The sequence below is a fragment of the Citrus sinensis genome, chromosome 9 (genome assembly GCF_022201045.2).
Source record: "Citrus sinensis cultivar Valencia sweet orange chromosome 9, DVS_A1.0, whole genome shotgun sequence".
Taxonomy (NCBI): domain Eukaryota; kingdom Viridiplantae; phylum Streptophyta; class Magnoliopsida; order Sapindales; family Rutaceae; genus Citrus; species Citrus sinensis.
In genome coordinates, this window is record NC_068564.1 from 9863931 (window position 1) to 9883574 (window position 19644).

General features: G+C 35.7%; 1 protein-coding gene across 1 annotated transcript; it reads left to right on the forward strand.

Annotated features, from left to right (window-relative positions):
* Positions 1-13548: 13548 nt before the first annotated feature.
* On the forward strand, positions 13549-14323 carry LOC107178719 (uncharacterized). The gene is made up of 2 exons (XM_052433985.1): positions 13549-13689; positions 14105-14323. Exons 1-2 carry the CDS (start codon positions 13549-13551, stop codon positions 14321-14323), a joined length of 360 nt encoding a protein of 119 aa, XP_052289945.1.
* The last annotated feature ends 5321 nt before the right edge of the window (positions 14324-19644 follow it).

A 19644-nucleotide genomic window follows, 5' to 3' on the forward strand; every position in this document is an offset into this window, starting at 1 on the left:
TCACACACCTAATAGAAATGAAAAAAGGAGTTACTAGAAGATGAGAAGTTAAATTTCCTAATTTTAGGAAAATCAATATTTATATTATAATTCATTAAGAATGACTATATATAAATATATCTTAAATATGATTTAAGATAGAAATTTAGATGTTCCATAAATAGTTTAAGGAACAAAATAAATTTCATAAATCCTCAATGAAACATTATGTATAAGATCGAGCACGTAAAATGATCATATTGGACATGTTTTTAGTTCATAAATAATTATGGACTTCTAAACCAATTTTGGGCTTTTATTGGACCTAAATAGATCAGAAAAAGGCATAAGAACATGTCACAAAAGAAGCCCAATATTAACCATTTGATTTGATCAAATTTGGCTTAATCAATTAATTTAGTTATTTATTTATTTAAAATTAATTTGATTAAATAAATTATTGAAGTGATAAGATTACATTCAATAAAAAATAGCTTAGTGGGTGGGTCTAACTCATGATAATGTTTGGTGCCATTATTGAAAAGATAATTGTGGCTTTATTTGATGGAATGAATGATTATGAACTAGCATTCATGTTCTTCATTATCTCTCTCATTTCTAAAGAAAATTTGGTGATTTCAAATCCTATGAACTCCTGGAACATTTCTAAGTGTCGATTAATTACAGGCATCACAATTGGGGTGCATTTAAGGATCTCAAATCGTGCTAAAATAGAAGCTGTTCGTGCAGTGGTATATTTCCTGGATAGTGTTCGTAGCTTGCTGTTTTCAGTCATTTTCTCCTACCTCACAAAGTCTTTTTTTAAACTACAAGTGAGGTAATTAAACTTCAATCTTTCCTCTTGATTTTTTTTAATGAAGTCGATCTGAAGTTTCTAGAGCTTTCGCCATCCGTATTAATTTTACAGCACAAAAGTTGCATTTTTAGAAATCTCATGGACAAATGTTATCATTCAGAAACAATTTATATGGTACAACCAAACAACTGTGTCAGGAGATCTAAAGAATATGATTTGTAAGCTAACCAAATCCATCTATGGGCTCAAACAAGCTTCTCGTCAGTGGTGCATTAAGTTTCATCTCAAAATGTTTTGATAGAAAACTCTTAGTGATGCTTCCTTTATTTTAGGAATCAAGATACATTGGGATTGTTCTCAGGGTATTCTAGGATTATCACAAAGGAACTATATCGATAAAGTTTTGAAGAGGTTTGACATGCAAAACAGTAAACCAGGTGACACCCTGTCACCAAAGGAGATAAATTCAGCTTTAGTCAATGCCCTAAGACCAATCTTGAAATTAAGAAAATGCAAAAGATTCCTTATTCTTCAGCTATAGGGAGTCTTATGCATGCTCAAGTATGTACGTGTCCAAATATTGAGTTTATAGTTGGCATATTAGGCAGATATTTGAGCAATCCCGACATGGATAATTGGAAAGCAGCCAAGCGGGTTATGAGGTACTTACAGAGGACAAAAGAGTACATGCTCACATATAGGAGATCAGATCAAATAGAGATCATTGGGTATTCCGACTTTGATTTTATTGGATGTAAAGACAGTAGAAGATCCACATCAAGCTATATGTACCTCTTGGCTGGTGGAGCAATTTCTTGGAGATCTACTAAGCAGACACTCGTAGCTTCATCGACTATCGCAACAGAGTTTGTAGCATGTTATGAGGCATCCAATCAAGGAATATGGCTGCAGAATTTTGTCACTGAGCTGCGCATTCTAGAGGGTGTTGAAAGACTACTCAAAATATTTTGTGACAATAAGTCAGCAGTTTTATATTCCAACAACAACATGGGCTCTACAAAGTCAAAACACATTGACATCAAGTTCCTTGTTGTAAAGGAAAGAGTGCAGGGTGGACAAATATTTATTGAGCACATTGGGACAAACTCCATGATAGCGGATCCGCTCACTAAAGGATTACCACCTAAGGTCTTTCATGAGCACATTGCTCGTATGAGTTTGATTTTACTTGAGGATATTCAGATTTCGTGGAAGTTTGTATTATTGTAGTTTATTACTATGTGTGGCTTTTGGATTTTATTTTTGGATTTATTTCTGTAGAAATAAAGTATTTCAATTCATTACACTCTGTTAAAATAGTTTAAGTTTTGATCTTAATAAAGTAAAGTAGGACCAGCTAGGAATAGACATATTTAGATCATGTTGCATGTAATTTCCATGCTATGTATCCACAATTGATCTATGTCAAGTAAATGTATTGATATATGTGACCATGGATGGATTGGGTTACAATTGATGTAACAAAGGCCACTATGATCCTATATTTATGTAGTTATTGGACGAGATTGTTCAGATATACTCTAAGGACATAATAGCAATTTTTATGAGCTCATTCAGTTAAACGCATTTTAGATTTCATTTGTGGCCCAGTGGGAGATTGTTAGATTAATTCTTTAATTAATCTAATATTTGGGGCCACACATGAAACAAATAAAATATGTGTTATTATTTAATTAGTCAACAATTAAGTGATCTATTTAATGTTAATTAAACGACTAAGGGTGTAATTGTTGTAGGCCTAATACATAGATACTAGAGTTACTTCTATGAGGGGCAGAAGTGATAATTAACACAAAATAACTGCTAGACAGTTTTAATTGAAATTGTTAGTTAGTTGTCTTATATACGGAGGTTATGGTCCCCATTCTATATCAATATCCTTTCATTCTCAAAATCCTCTTAGTGAGAATTCTTTAAAAATGATAGAGATTAGTTTGGAAGTCTATCACCAAGAATCAAGACTCTCTACACAACAATAATGGATTCAGGTACGCTTCCGAAATTATATTACTCAGTAATTTAGTATGCATTCAAATAAGGTTTTAGAGTTTTTTCACCAATAACAACAATGTGCAGACTGTGGATTTTGAAGGGGAGATGGAGTACTCATTGTCTGATGTTTATGACATATTTGACTTGGAAAGGTATTCTTCCAGTGTGGATTAGATTTTAAAGAGTGAGAAAACTTAGGGTCATGGTAATGAGGCAGTCCTGAACAAGCAGCAAGAGGCTATTGAAGAAAAGGCACTTTTGGCTCAACAAAACGATCCAATTGAGTTGTCGTGCTTTGATAGCATCTTGGAAATTATGGAATCCGAAGTAGAGATTGATTCTTTACCTGACAGACTTGTTTTTGATGTGCAAGAGTTTTTGTTTGAACTCGATCAAATTGTTGAACCTAGGGATGAGAAAAATGGGAAACAGCAAGCTGTGGCATGGAAAGAGGAAATGGGGCCACTGCCTATGGAGTTTCTATCGAGGGTCAATCAAGTGCTTAATCGAGTAATGTAATTGCAAGCAATGCACTAGAGAGGAGTGGGAAATTCTAATCTCACTCTTGCTCGCTCTGCTTTGTCATGTGATTTTATGAAATCAATACTTGGATTGCTTGTCTATGTTATGTAAACAATTTGTTTCTTTTTCAATTGTAATATAATCACGTCATATTCCATTTTTCAAATGAAGTTATGGCTATGAAGAGTTGTTTCTATATATTTTCTTTACAAGAGTTGTTTAATAAAGTGATATTCCTTGTGTTGTTATGCTTTGTACATAAATCTAAAATGATGAAGTTGAACAGTAGGGGAAGATGAAAGTAAGTACCACTACGATTGTGATATGATTTTGAAAATTATCAGGAATGTAGAAAATTTTGGTTGGATGAGTTAAAAATTATTCAATTCATCAGTTGGCCATAATTTTTTTTGAGTTGTAGTAATGTAAAATATTGCAAATGATTCATCAATTTGAGTAAAAAAAGGCAGTCTGCAATCTTCATAAATGGTAATGATAGCTTGACTGGAGATAGAACTTGACGGTAAGACCTAGAAAAAATTGGTAGCATAATTTTGAAAGGCTGTACGATTATCAACAGTATTAGCATGGCCCCTGGCAAGTATCAGAATTGAAATATTAATGTTTTACTCTACAGTCAATATCAACCCTTGATATTCCCTGATTCTAGGAACTTCAAGAGCTTTCCATCCCATGCCTTGCTAATGTCTTTCCTGCTTCAAAAGTCAAATATGAGCTTTCCCGCCAAATTATTTCTTTGTTGGGACATTTTGTCGAACAGTTTTATACTTCCATCAAACACTTCTGTTTTAACTAACAAAGACCCAGACCCTGAGTTGACAAGGTTGACAAAAATAAGAAGGGTAAGTCTTTGGTTGCGGAACAATTTTACTAGTCAAGTGAATCATCGCAGACATTTTTTTTCATCATTCGTGTAGATAGATACAAAGTTGTTTTAATAAATACATGCATCATCAGCCACTATTGATCAAAGTTGAAGCTCTCAAGAGTCTATTAATTAACTAACTTATTTTAGTTCTATGCTTGAGTGAAAACTTATTGCTCAATGTTTATAGCCGAACACAATTAGAAAACTCGATGTACTTGATGATCAAAATGTTCGAAAATGCTTGAACAACTACCATGTGATATTTGGATTGGGTACTTGATCCATTGTTTGTGTTAAAATAAAACAACCTGCATCATAACAATGACTAGCTAGATAAAATTGTCATTTCCGGCGTTAATTATTGATAATAGCAATAATATTAATTAATTATTTTGAAATAACTGAGAAAAATATCTTGAGGCAGCATAAAATATATATGAATGTGTTTTGAGTAAATATATACATAACTACAGCTAGGTGCCAAAGGGATAGGACAAGCTGTTAGTGTTATTATCTCAGTGGAAGCTGAGAAAACCATTGCAGGACCAGGACAGTAAAGAGAAAAGACCTCTTATGCCGGAAAAGGCACACTCTGCGCCTAATTTGGCTTCTCATTGGACTGAGTCTATCTCAGAATCTATGTAGGTTCGGCAAGATGATGAGTTGTTTCCATGGTAAATTAATGCATATAGGTTAGGCATATAAAAGTAGTTAGTCACTCACACACATTGCTCGCATGCTGCAACAAATATTAAGGTTTTAACAGAGGGGTCCCCTTCCCCTAGTTATGGGGTTCTTGGAGAGACTACAGTGAATATAACAGGAGAAAGATGAATGTCTGCCGAGAGCTCAAGCCCTTGAAGCAAATTGCACTTGGAAAATGAAGACAGATAGAATCAGACAGAGTCCAACATTCAACATAAAAAAGGCAGCATTTTAAAGCTTGTGTTGCTCAATTCTCTTTTTCCCTTTGTCCCAATACGGGGTGATAGTGGCTATGAAATTCAAAAAGAAACTTCTCTGATAGCTAAAGTTGATCCTTTTCTCAAAGATTCGGTTGTAGGAACCTAAGCTAGCCAAAACTATGGAAGCCAATAGCATGTATAAACCCCAGCACAAGAGGTGAATATCAGTTTAAAAGTAAAATAATGTTTATATAACATGAGTACTACAATTACACTTGTAATGTGCAAACATGAAGCAAATGACATATCATAGGCAAGGACATCAGTGTCGGTGGCATATGCCTTACTGCCTGAAGAATTTCACACTTATCTGTTTCAGTTCTAAAATTACGCACGCAAATACAAGAAAATCAACAGCTAAAGGTGAAGTTGAAACAATAGAAAAGTTTGAATGCATAAAATCATCACTAGAGCCGGTCGAAAGAGAGATTCACGACCGCTATCTCCAGATCAGACTAAAATATGCTAAGGTCGAAGCTCAGCTTAAGGAACTTGTCACGAACCTTAAGACAGCCAAGAATTGAAGGAAGTGGTTACAGTGACATCTCAAACAATCCCTTTTGTTTCAACAACCATTTCTATTTCATGTTCCTTTCTCAAAGAACCATTTACTGTATTAAAAGTTTCAATTTCCATTGATATTCATGACTTGATATTTTTGGAAGAGAATAACAGAGAAACTACTCCAGTGTATAAATTATGAATTAACTAAGAGGAGTGTCTATGTGGTTGAATCACTTCCCAGGATTGAGCTGAATTTGATTAGTGATATAGTTGAATGAACCAGTCAATCCAGATAATGTAGCTTAGCAGTTAGGATTTTGTGCAAAGAATTGGATAACTGTTTCTGAATTAGCAGTTAGGATTTTGTGCAAAGAATTGGATAATTGTTTCTGAATTAGAGTAGTAAACCAAGCATCAACAGCACATTGAGCGAATAATCATTTTTTTTTCATAACACAGCTTAGCACACCTCCATTTGTAGTTAACATATGATTTTTTTTTCTTCTTCCATTGTAAAGTCTCAAACCCTCCAATGGAGAAGACAACAAGCCCTGCACAAGAATCTGAGATTTCCTCTAGTTCTGTCACAAAGCAGGACATTTCTTCAGTCTCCTCAGGTACCAGAAACCCAACATTGTAATGGCATTCCTTTATATTTTCTCTTTTTTAATATCTTTAGCCCAAAAAAAAAAGAAAGAAAAAGCTACCTGGACAATTTTTTTAAAATTTTTTTTCTTCAGTAAGATGTATAATATAGTTTCCCTTGTTTAAAGGCCGAAATATGAAAATTAAGAATTAAAGAAGTGACTAGGGAAACATGTTAGCACAACAAAGAGAATCTTGAACGGATTATTTTTCTTAATAATTGTAGTACATTATTCATTAGATTTATTTTTATTTTTTATTTTCTTTGGGTTTGGGATTAAGAATTTTGTTTAATTGTTACCACTAATTGCTTGATGCCATTCTAATGATATTGCGGTTGCTTATGGGGGATGAAATAATAAATCCACTGAATATATTATTTTTGTCTATTGTAAGTGCAAAATAAGCATTATAGCATGTTTGTACATCTATACAACAATTTACTGTTGTAGTCCTTTTGTTTCTAACAGTCCTATTATTTCTTGGCCTCTTTTTGTAATTGAATCAATTAGTGTTTCTATGATCAATCAATTGAAGCATTTTCAATATCTCATGTGCACAGTTGAAGACAAGTCGCAAAAGTACCAAAAGCTTATGCTATGTTTTAAAATTGTGGGCCATCAAACAATAGGTAAACTTGTTAGCTGCATGATTTTTCCTGAACTTGCTTCCTGGATGCCAACAAGATGAATGTATAAATTGATTTTTATTTTTAAAATAAAGAATGGTTGTCAATTTGGGCAGAACTATGTGGAAGTCAGTATGCTGCAATCATTGTGGAATCAAGTTAGTTATATTCGGTTATAATAGCTGAGCTGGAAAGCTGAGTCAGCAAGGGTGGGTCCCCAGGTGGTTTTAGTTAGTTGTTAAAACCAGCTGTAAACTGATAGCTATATAAGCTTCAGTGAGAGAGAGAGCTGATCAGTTAGTAAGCGAGATAATTTTTAAGTTGAGGAAGATTCTCTGTGTGAGTTTTAGTTTCTTGCTCTTAGTGGATTCCGTTGTAATCTTGATATCTCTTAATAAAGCTTTAGCTCTACTGTTCCAGATCGTGGATGTAAGTACTCATGGTACTAAACCACGTTAACCTCTGTTTTGTGACTCTTGTTTAAGTTTGTTTCTTATTCCTGGTTACTTATCTGTATCCTCTGGTTTTCTGGGTTCTTGCTTGTTTGTAAAAATTGATTAATTATTTCAGCTGGGTTACGAATTTGGTCTGTTACACAACAAATTGGTATCAGAGCTTGGTCTCTTTGAAATTCTTCAATGGCATCTACAAGATTCGATTAGGAGAAGTTTAATGGGGACAATGACTTCTATTTGTGGAGTCTCAAAATGAGGGCAATCTTGATTCAACAAGGATTGGATGCTGCTCTTGAAGATGATGAAGATTCAAAGGCCAAGAAAGGGAAGAAAGAAGGATCATCAATCTCTGGCAGAAACATGAAGACTATCAACAACAAAACTCATAGCACTATCATCCTGCATCTCTCGGATGAAGTGCTGAGAGAGGTGTCCAAAAAGAAGACTGCTTCTGGTCTGTGGGAGAAACTGGAAGAATTATTTCTAAAGAAATCCTTAGCCAAGAGACTGTACATGAAGAGAAAGCTATACACGTTTTCAATGAATGATGGAACAACTTTGAAAGATCATGTGGATGAATTTAATAAGTTGATCCTAGACCTTGAAAATGTGAATATAGTTCTTGAGGATGAAGATAGAGCCCTAATCCTATTAAGCTCACTTCCAGACTCTTATGAGCATTTTGTTGATACATTGCTTTATGGAAGACAAACACTTACATTAAAAGATGTAAAAAAATGCCCTGGAATCAAAGGACTTGAAGAGAAGAATAGATGGAAAGGATCAAAACCCTTCAGAAAGCTTAGTTGCAAGAGCAAAACCAGATAAGAAATTCTGCAAAGACAAGAAGAACAGCAACCAGAAAGATAAACTAGACAAGAAGAAAAAGAAGAGAAAATGTTATTTTTGCCAAAAAGAAGGTCATTACATCAAGGACTGTTTTGAGAAGAAAAAACTTGAGAAATTGCAAAAAGAATCTGATGGAAAGGCTACTGTAGCCTCAGAAGATGAAGGGATGTCAGATGATGCAGATGTTCTCATTGCTGCAGAAAAACAATCTTCAGGTGAGTGGATACTCGACTCAGGTTGCTCCTTCCATATGTGTCCAAATATAGATTTTTTAAAGACTTTTAAAAGCATTGATGGTGGAAAAGTCTTGCTTGGGAACAATCTTTCTTGTAAAGTAGCTGGAATTGGCACCATTAGCATAAGGATGTTTGATGGCATTGAAAAGGATTTAAAACATGTTAGATATGTTCCAGAATTAAAAAGAAATCTCATATCCTTAGGAGTAATGGATCAGGTAAGCTGTAGTATAAAAGCTGATAATGGAAATCTTCAAATTAAAGATAAAGGCCTGATTATAATGAAAGGCATAAGGAGAAATGGTTTATATGTACTTGCTGGCTCAACAACTATGCCAGCAATCACAGCTAGTGTAAGCAGTGATAAAACCAAACTTTGGCACATGAGGCTAGCACACATGAGTGAAAGGGGGTTGAGAGAATTAAGTAAGCAAGGGTTACTAGGAAATGATCAAATCACCTCACTACAATTTTGTGAAAAATGTGTGTTTAGTAAAGCCACAAGGCAAAAGTTCAACTCTGGTAGACAGGAAACAAAACATACCTTAGACTATGTTCACTCAGACCTTTGGGGTCCATCCCAAGTTCCCTCTCATGGTGGAGCTAGGTACTTCATCACATTCATAAATGATTACTCTAGAAGAGTGTGGGTCTATGTGCTGAAGCATAAGAGTGAAGCATTTGAAAGGTTTAAGGAGTGGAATGCACTTATGGAAACCCAAACAGAAAAGAGGCTTAAAAGGATGAAGACTGATAATGGCCTAGAATTCTGCAGCAGTGACTTTGAAAAATTTTGTAAGTCAAAGGGCATTGCAAGACATAGGACAGTGAGACATACTCCCTAGCAAAATGGCTTGGCTGAAAGAATGAATAGGACTTTAATTGAAAAGGTTAAATGCATGCTGTTTAATGCAAATATGTCAAAATATTTTTAGGCTGAGGCAGTTAATACAGCTGCATATCTAATAAATAGGAGCTCCTCATCAGCTTTAGGATTCAAAACACCACAGGAAGCATGGTTAGGGAAGCCACCAAATCTTAGTAACCTCAAGGTGTTGGTTGTCCAACTTATGCTCATATAAGTCAGGGCAAGCTAGAACCAAGGGCTGTGAAAGGGTACTTCATTGGGTATCCTGAAGGCATAAAAGGGGTACAAAATCTGGTGCATTGATGGCAAGCCATCCAGAACCTTGGTCAGTAGAGATGTAGTGTTTAATGAGGAAGCTATGTTGCAACAGAAGGTTGGAACAGAAGTTGAAATCTCTGAACCTCTAAATAGATCTAAGTTGAAGGTGAAGTCCAGAGACAGTTTGAAAGAAAGTAAAGAGATGATTGAGCACCATCAAGAAAGTGCCACAACATCAGAACTTGATAATTATCAGCTTACAAGAGATAGAGAAATGAGGGTAGTTAAACTGCCCAAAAGATATGGAATTGCTGACTTAATATCTTATGCACTGATGGTTGCTGATGAGGTGACTGGAGATGAACCTAAAAGCTACAAGCAAGCTATGAATGGCAGAGATAAAATAAAGTGGCTAAGTGTTATGGAAGAAGAAATGGCATCACTCAAGAAAAATAACATTTGGGTTTTAGTTCAGAAGCCTGCTGGGAGAAGATTGGTAGGCTGCAAATGGATCTTTAAACTCAATGAGGGAGTTTTTAAAAGTAAAACAGTAGGGTACAAGGCCAGGCTTGTGGCAAAGGGGTTCACACAAAAGAAAGGGATAGACTTCAATGAAGTCTTCTCACCTATAGTTAAACACTCTTCTATAAGGGTTCTATTAGCCATCACAGCTTTCTGTGATTTAGAATTGGACCAGATGGATGTGAAGACTGCCTTCTTACATGGAACCTTAGAAGAAGAAATTCTGATGGCTCAGCCAGAGGGTTTTGTTGAAGAAGGAACTGAAGACATGGTTTGCTTACTCAAGAAAAGCTTGTATGGGTTGAAGCTGTCTCGTCGACAATGGTACTTAAAGTTTGATGAATTTATGCTTAATCACAACTTCAGTAGAAGTGAATATGACAATTGTGAGTATTTTAGAAAGCTGAACTCAGGTGATCAAATCAGTCTACTCCTCTATGTTGATCACATGCTTATAGCATGTAAACATAGAGCAGAAGTTGAGAAGCTCAAGACTGAACTAATGGCAGTGTTTGAAATGAAGGATTTGGGTCCTGCTGCTAAGATATTGGGAATGCAAATAAAAAGGGACAGACATGCCAAGACTCTATTTCTCACACAATCTGGATATTTGAAAAAGGTTGTCAGTAGATTTGGGATGGTAAAATCAAAGCATGTCACTACCCCAGTAGCAGTACACTTCAAACTCTCAAAACAACAGGAACCAGAAGAAGAAGCAGACATTAATCACATGAGGAGAATTCTCTACTCTAGTGCAGTTGGTAGCATTATGTATGCTATGGTCTGTACTAGACCAGATGTTGCCTATGGGATTGGCCTAGTCAGCAGGTGCATGGGGAATCCAGGCAAGGAACATTGGGAAGCTGTTAAATGGCTGCTGAGTTATCTTAAAGGTACTGAAGAGTATGGAGTTATGTTTGGACAAGTCAGCAATGCCTCAAGCAAGGTCTTGGGATATGTTGATTCTGACTTTGCAGGAGATTTAGACAGGAGAAGGTCAGTCACTGGTCTTGTGTTTACTCCCTGTGGTGGAGCTGTGAGCTGGAAGTCAACATTACAATCAGTAGTTGCTCTCTCACCAACAGAGGCAGAATACATTGCCTTAACAGAGGCTGTAAAGGAAGCAATATGGTTAAAAGGGTTAGTTACAGAGCTGGGTTTGGAACAAGAATCAGTCACTATCAATTGTGATAGCTCAAGTGCTATACAGTTGAGTAAAAACCCCAAGTACCATGAAAGAACTAAGCACGTGGATGTGAGGATGCACTTTATCATAGAAGAAATTCGAAGTGGTGTGATTAATGTCATTAAAATTCCTACTGAAGTGAATCCAGCAGATATGCTAACAAAACCTTTGCCAACAGTTAAGTTTAGGAACTCCTTGGACTTGATTGGGGTTATTAACTTGTAAGACAAGTAATATGGTGATGGAGCAGTGATGAGTAAAGCTATAACCGAGTAAACTAAGGTGGAGATTTGTGGAATCAAGTTAGTTATATTCGGTTATAATAGCTGAGTTGGAAAGCTAAGTCAGCAAGGGTGGGTCCCCAGGTGGTTTTAGTTAGTTGTTAAAACCAGCTGTAAACGGATAGTTGTATAAGCTTCAGTGAGAGAGAGAGCTGATCAGTTAGTAAGCGAGATAGTTTTTGAGTTGAGGAAGATTCTCTGTGTGAGTTTTAGTTTCTTGCTCTTAGTGGATTCCGTTGTAATCTTGATATCTCTTAATAAAGCTTTAGCTCTACTGTTCCAGATCGTGGATGTAAGTACTCATGGTACTAAACCACGTTAACCTCTATTTTGTGACTCTTGTTTAAGTTTGTTTCTTATTCCTGGTTGCTTATCTATATCCTCTAGTTTTCTGGGTTTTTGCTTGTTTGTAAAAATTGATTAATTGCTTCAGCTGGGTTACGAATTTGCTCTGTTACACAACAATCATGTTTCCCCATGAAATACAAGTATGCAACCCAAGAGGGGGGTGAATTAGGTTTCTAAAAATTATTCAATTTATAAAGAAAAACTTAATGCAAATATAATCCAAATTCAAAACAATAACACTTAAGTTGATCACAATATAAAAAGATAAGGGAAGAGGGATTCAAACACAGAGATTTTTACGTGGTTCGGCCAACCTCGCCTACGTCCACGCCTCCAAGTTTTCCGGGCTTGAGGATTCCACTAAGCAAGCCTCCAACGCTTCAAATGCTTACACTTGACTTCCAAGGTGTCAATAAACCTTTACAACAAGAGATTATCCACAATCTCTTAACCCAAGTGTATCCCAACACTTACAATCACTCAAAGTAAAAGATTACAAATTGATTTGCCTCTCACAATATATAGGATTACACAATGATGCTTAATATGTGAATAGATGAAGCAAGAATCTGTTATAAGCTCTATGAAGATTGTATTCTCGAATATTAGCTCAATGGTCGTGTTGTGATCAATCTTCTTTGAATTTGAATGAGCTTATTTATATTTGGAGCTGAAAAACTAGTCATTACAAACTGTCGGCCTGAAAACGGTTCGCCGTTAACTATGAACGGTTAACCGTTTAGGCTGGTCAAAAGTAACCGTTAGGCCAAATTTCAAATAAACGGTTTGCCGTTTAGGATTAACCTTTCGCCGTCAATTTCCAGGGACCTGCAAGATGAACATCAGTTATCCGTTTACACTAAACGGTTAAGGATTTGCATGAAGTGACTTCTCTGGATGTTATCGGTTAACCGTTTGTAATAAATGGTTCGCCGTTTGTAATAAACGGTTCGCCGTTTGTTTCCAGTAACCTGTAAAATAATTCAGTCTTAATATCCGTTTATATTAAACGGTTAAGGATTTGCATGAAGTGACTTCTCTGGATGTTATCGGTTAACCGTTTGTAATAAACGGTTCACCGTTAAGTTCCAGTAGTCTTTCCATCTTTTGTGTTTTCCGTTTTTCATAAACGGTTAGAGCTTTAGGCAATATGTTACTCTCTGGTATTAATCGGTTAACCGTTTAAAGGAAAACGGTTTACCGTTTAAAGGAAAACGGTTTACCGTTTATTTCTAGAATTACATTTTAAACCAAATTCTGTGGAGAATCTTTTTCTAAGTTGAAAGTCCATCTTTTATGAAAAAATGAATGGAATGATTATTAAGGGTTTTGTTTATTAAGGAATAGCTCCAACATTTTTATCAAAGAACCATTTAAAGTTTGTTATCATCAAAATCAATATTATTAACATATTCATGTTAACACCCCATTTGTGGAGTCTCGCTTTGAACTGTTTATAGGTATTGAAATTTATAGGTTTTGAATTATTTGGGGGAGGAGGAGGGGGGTGATTTTTTTCTTTCCAAAGTTTTGTCCTTTGATAAAAAATTCTTGTTAATAAAGTGTAAGTTTGTGGTGCAGAAATGAGCATTTCTAGTTTTATCTACTGCGTTGAGAGTTTAGTGTACGGTCATAAGTATCCTCAGTGGGAAACATGCTTTGAGAAATTGGCATTGGATCCGAAACCAATTGGTGATTGCTATACCAGTGGCTATGGAACTCAGGTCAGCCTTGCGATTTTGTAATATCTGCTCAAGTTATCTGTTAATTTACATTTTCTAGCTCTTGTCTAACCAATACAAATACTAAATCAGTATGGCTATCATCTCAAGAACTGCCATTAGGTTGCAGTAATTTATAGCATATATATGCGCTTGGGTACATGAACATAGAAGAATATTACTGGAGTTATATTTTAGATTGCCTTGGGTTGTTGACGTACAGCCACTCTAAGGGGGTACGTTCTTGATTTTCTTATGCCCCTAATTTTATAATCGGAATAGAATTTGCTCAACAAAAATGTACAATTCTTGAAATTTGAAGTAGAAGATTATAATATCAAATATTTTGATAATCTTTTGCATTAGAAATATTGAACCTGGGGATCTTCAGGAAAATGAAATATTTCTCCTGCTGCAGGACTACGAAATCTTTATAGGCTATATCTGCATGGCTTACGAAGGCAATCTCGTGCCTAAGGCATGCGGCAACCTAGTCCTTATCCCCAACCGCTATGGGGTCAAACAAGAGCCTGTCTTTCCAGCTATCCATAATAAGGAGATAACAACATTACCCACAAGAATTAAATCAGCCATAACAATGTGGATACGCAAGATCAGCATGGTAGCTTCGTTGTAGATGCCTCGTGCTTTCATATTGGCTTTTCCAATGTGTTTGTGACTGTTGATGAGTCCCCAGAAGGCAGAAGGTGGTGATGATTTGATTACAGGTTGTTAGTTGTTGCCTAAATGGGTAGTTTTAATTTATGACTTTGTTGAATGGTGTTTGTGTAGAGAGCTATTGGTTGTTGCATATGTAACGTGTGAGCTTTCAATTTTCACGTGTATGAAAAAAATGAGTTGAACTATTTCATAGGTTATATGTTTGGGAATTAATGAAAAATAAATGTTATGCTGTCGAAAATTTTAAAATTTGTTAGTTTTACACTTGTTTTATGAAGAACTATGATTTTTTTAATTTAAACAAAAAAAGAATTGATGTAAAAATTCTAAAATTTAAAACTTCTATATTTAATATTTTTAAAGTACTAATAAATTATATATTTTTTAAATATATAATTTAAATTAATCATTAAAAAAATTAATACAGTACAATGTAACACTAAACATAATATAACTATAAATTAATATAATATAGTGTACCAAACACACTTGTATAATCAACCACGTCTTACTTTAGCACTGACCAAATTTTTACCTCTTTATAATGGTGCAGCGTGGAAGTTGAGATATTTTTAGATTAAGTTCAACTATGACATATCAAGATTGCCAATAATAGAATAGGTTTCAATCAGCGCTGTAGTTAGAAATATATTTTATAAGAGCAACCTAATAATAAATTCAATATAAAAGGTCGCAACTTCAACTTATGGGAAAATTTCAATTAAGTTTTAAAAAGCAGAAGCTTAAAAAATGGACGCAACGCAATTTAAGGAATTTTTTCTTTAATCAAGTTGAGGCAGCGAACTTCATATCCATGATAGTTTTATAATGTATCATGTAATACAATGTACTAAATAAATTTGAGTTAGTTTATTTTAATCTATTTTGTTATCGAAAAATTGATCAATTAATCTCAAGCACTTTAATGGTGAGTGAATTAAGATAATTAAATAGGCCTTTATTTAAAATTTATTGTAGTTAACTAAATTTAACAACAAAAATAAACCTAACCACTTTGGACCAAAATCCCATCGACACCGATTTATAAAAGTTAAAAAAATATAGAAAAAATAAAAATAAATTTTATATTTCATTTTTATATTTTCCATTGAAGATGAAAAGAGAGACATGTTAATCAAGCTATGGATGCCACGACGCCGTTTTTCGCTACCTTATTTACCAATAGCGGTTAGTTGCCGGCGCTTAAATTTTACGCACTAAGTTTCAACGGCTACTTTTCACGGATAAGTTTAATTATGATGCAACAAAATAACCAATTTCATAAACGCTAAATTCAAATTAGAGATATCGTCCAACAACTTTCCCACGCACGCATCAACCGACTATACATATATATTGGGGAAATTTACAAAAATGACCCTAAAACTTTGGTAATTTTTTAATTTAACCAAACCAATTTTTTTCCTATCATTATTAGGCAAAAAATAATTGTTTGCCCTAAACTACCCTCTACATTTCCACACTCTAAACTCTCTCCAACCATATTACAAATTTGTGGTGTTGAATGACGACCGGCGACGGCGACAACAACAGCGACGGAGACGGCGACAGTGAAGTAAAAATTGAAAGAATCCAAGAAATTGAACCGCAAAACGAATCCAAGAAGTTGAAAAGAGTCCAAACCCTAGGTGAGCAAACTTCAACATTTAATAATGATTTGAGTGCATTTGATTGTGATTTTAGATGATTATAGGTTGTTGGAGTGATTTAATGAAAAAAATATGTAGTTGAAATTATGAGTTATAAATATCGCATATTAGGTGTTTGATAAAATTCCTCTAAGATAGTTTATATATAATTTTTGATTAGTTGAGTTGCGTCCATTCTTTGACATATACCAAATGCGATGACGTGAAAATTTGGCAATGGGTTAGGGTAATGGATGTGTAGGACCTAGCGAGGGCACATCGGGCGCAGGTGAGATGCGCGCGACAAGCGCGTTGCGCGTGTGGGTGCACTTGTGTCACGCACTGCGCTCACACGACATGCGCATCTCGTGCACGCGGGCGCTTGTCACACGCATCTCGCGAGCGTGGGCGAGCGCCTATTGCACACATCACACGTGTTCGACATGCGCATCTCGTGCGCAAGCCTATCACATGCATCGCGCGCGCAAGGTCAAGCGCTTGTCGCCTTCATTGTGCGTGACAGTCGCATGCTAGCGCCTGCGCTTTCTTGGTGCAACCACGGCACCTTTTGGGGCCTATTGCACTAAGAGGCAGCTTGTCTCTTTGTGTGCCACAATACCTTTTGGTGCTTGTCGCACCAAGAGGCACTGCCTTTTGATGCGACAGGCACCCCGTCGCACCAAGAGGCTATTATTTGTCTCTTGGTGCGACAGTCACCATGTCGCACCAATCGACATTTTTTTTTACTATTGTTGAGAATTTATTAACATATAATATTTTGTAACTTGTACCAGATAAATGGCAAAATCAAAAATAACATTACATAATCTACCCGGACAGACGAAAGAACCGGGAATGATGAAGATACCTTATGGCAATCACTTTCCTGGGTGTATCATGAGTATGTGCAAATTAGATGCAGTTTTTAATGTCATCCAAGAAAAATTAACAAAGCAGCTGTTGAAACTGCTCAAGGATGATATATTTGGGAAAATTATTCAAGCATCAGTTTCTTATTTCGTGATAATAATTAAGGACAAAGTTCCACAATGATTATCTCACTCAACAAATGGACAGATTAGAGTGTTCCATTCACGAATTGAGGTCGGAACTTCAGGCAGAACGCATAGAAGCACAAAAGTATAGAGATGCAGTTATGAGGTTTATGGCTTCGTTTAGTGAGGGTTCTTCTAAGCACACATACGTTGATTCTCCGCTTGGACGCTCATACACGGTGAGCAAGTTTCACATGCTCCGGTTATGTTCTTTTGGTTTCCAAACCGATATTAGTATAATATATTCATCTCCTTGAATCAAAAGGCCCCGGATGACCATGGTCCGAACACTGTTGTTGGCTATGGTTTAAACACTGATGCTGGTAATGATGATGATCACACCACAATGTCGTTGTACAGTCTTTATGGGGACATAATTGGTGACAATGTACAGATCTTCATAGAGGCACCTCCTGGCATTAGAAAATTTGGACGTCTGTATAGACCGTCGTATGTCTTTAGCAGACCTTACTTGATTCCTCCTTTCAAGAGAGTTAGAAATGTCAAGCCTCTACACACACTCAAAATAGCGGACTGTGAGATTGATGAAAGAATGAGCGTGGATATAAATCTGCTTAAAGGCCTAGAAGATCCAAGGCTATATGAGAAGTTTGATAAGTGGTTTGTTGATATAATCACCGTAGATCGCCTGGTCCAACAGTCCCAAAAAAATTTCAAAATTCTTAGTGGTCAAAACTATTGTTCATCTTTCTTCTAGCAAAAATTCTACTCTATATTGACTTGTTTTTATCCCTCCACAGCATATTCATGCATTTTTCTACTTGATCAGTGAAAAGCAACGACAGTTTCCAAATGCATTACCTCAACGCATCACACATACGAATACATATTTTTGGGTAACGAGTTTACGAACTTAATAATCATTTACTATAATTTCGATGCTTATAATATCTCGAAGTCTTGTTAATTTCTTAATCACCGTGCAATAGGTGTTCCTAAAGCAATTATGGAACAATGGTAATTGTGATGTCCATTTATTACAATATGGCAACAACTTGAACAACTATATGGGTGGGCGGGAAGACATCACGTCGAAACGGTTTACGGACATCGATGTGGTTCGTATTGTCACTCAATCTTGTGGACTATATTTTTTAACCGAGTTTAGATGTACAAAATATGATAATTTTATATTTTTTGTATCTAGACATTTATCCTTGTGAATCTGAGCGGCAATCATTGGACACTAGCCCGAGCGAACCTTCGCGCGAAGAGGGTACGAACTTACGACTCGTTGGTTATCTTTCACGACGTCAAAACATATTTCCGTCAATTCAAGCCACTTAAAGTCATCTTCCCTCAATGGCTTCAAGATGTTAGATTTTACAACATCCGGCCTAAGCTGCAAAGTGTCAACTCTTGGAAAGTAAAAATCGTTAAATATGTGCCCCAACAAGAGCTTGGAAGTGGTGATTGCGGCATTTTTATGTTGATGTTTATAATGTATTTGATGTTCGGGCTCAAACGTGATTTTGATGGTCGCCACGGGCAATATTTCAGGAAGAAAATTAGATATATTTAATGGCGATATTGGTTTGTAAACCATTATAGTGTGTTGAGTCTTGATGTATGGATGTAGAATATTCTAATAGATGTAAATTTTTGTTATATTGATATGTTTAGTCATAAATAATTGTTGATCTATTTTACTAGTTAATATGCAATTGTACATGAAATAAAATAACTTATTATATATAATTGTTAAATACACCAAAATAAGAGGTCCATAATTATTTAGAATGATGGAATTAGTTTAAATTCGACGCAATGAGATTTTGACATCTTTTGTGGTTATGACTTGGTTTGTTGCACCGCCCGCATCTCACAGTCCTTCAGTTTACATTCTCACCGATAGAAGGTATTTTGAGCTCTAGACGACGACTAGGTGGTGGTGCTTCGATCGGTGGGTTAACTTTCATTTCCTGAATTTCTGCTGGAATGTCCCAATTTGTCATGTCGCCAACTGGCTCTATTGGTTGTGAATATGCCACGACCAATGATTCTTTAGAGTAATGATTAGAGTAAAGACTAATGTAATCCACACAAATGGTTAGAAAATCAGTAATTGCATGCGCACATACAAGCTGATCGAGTTGGAATACTCTATAGGAGTAAATTCTGTCATGAATGTCAACTATCACTTCATTTATACCACCACCCAAAACATGGAATCAATGCTAAGACACTGGATGAATGGTCATTCTTTCAGACAAAATTCTTCTTTCACCCATTATCTCATCTGCCCACGTTGTTAGACGAGTGCTCATCGATTCAGCCACAATTTTCCTATCATAAAATCATTGCTGCAATGTTTTTCTAAAGTGATCAACAAGATGAGTAACAAGAAATTTTTACGGTTCCTTCATGAAAGAATTCACGCTTTTTGTGATATTAGTGGTAAGTATAATGTACCTCCTACCTTCAAATTTAGTTCTTGCCCAATTACACGTACCCACATTATTCTCTAAGTAATCAACGGCGCCCGAATGAAGCAGACAACCCTTCAAGTTGCTTTTTAAATTCTTCGTGTCCATATGCCTTTGCTACATTAA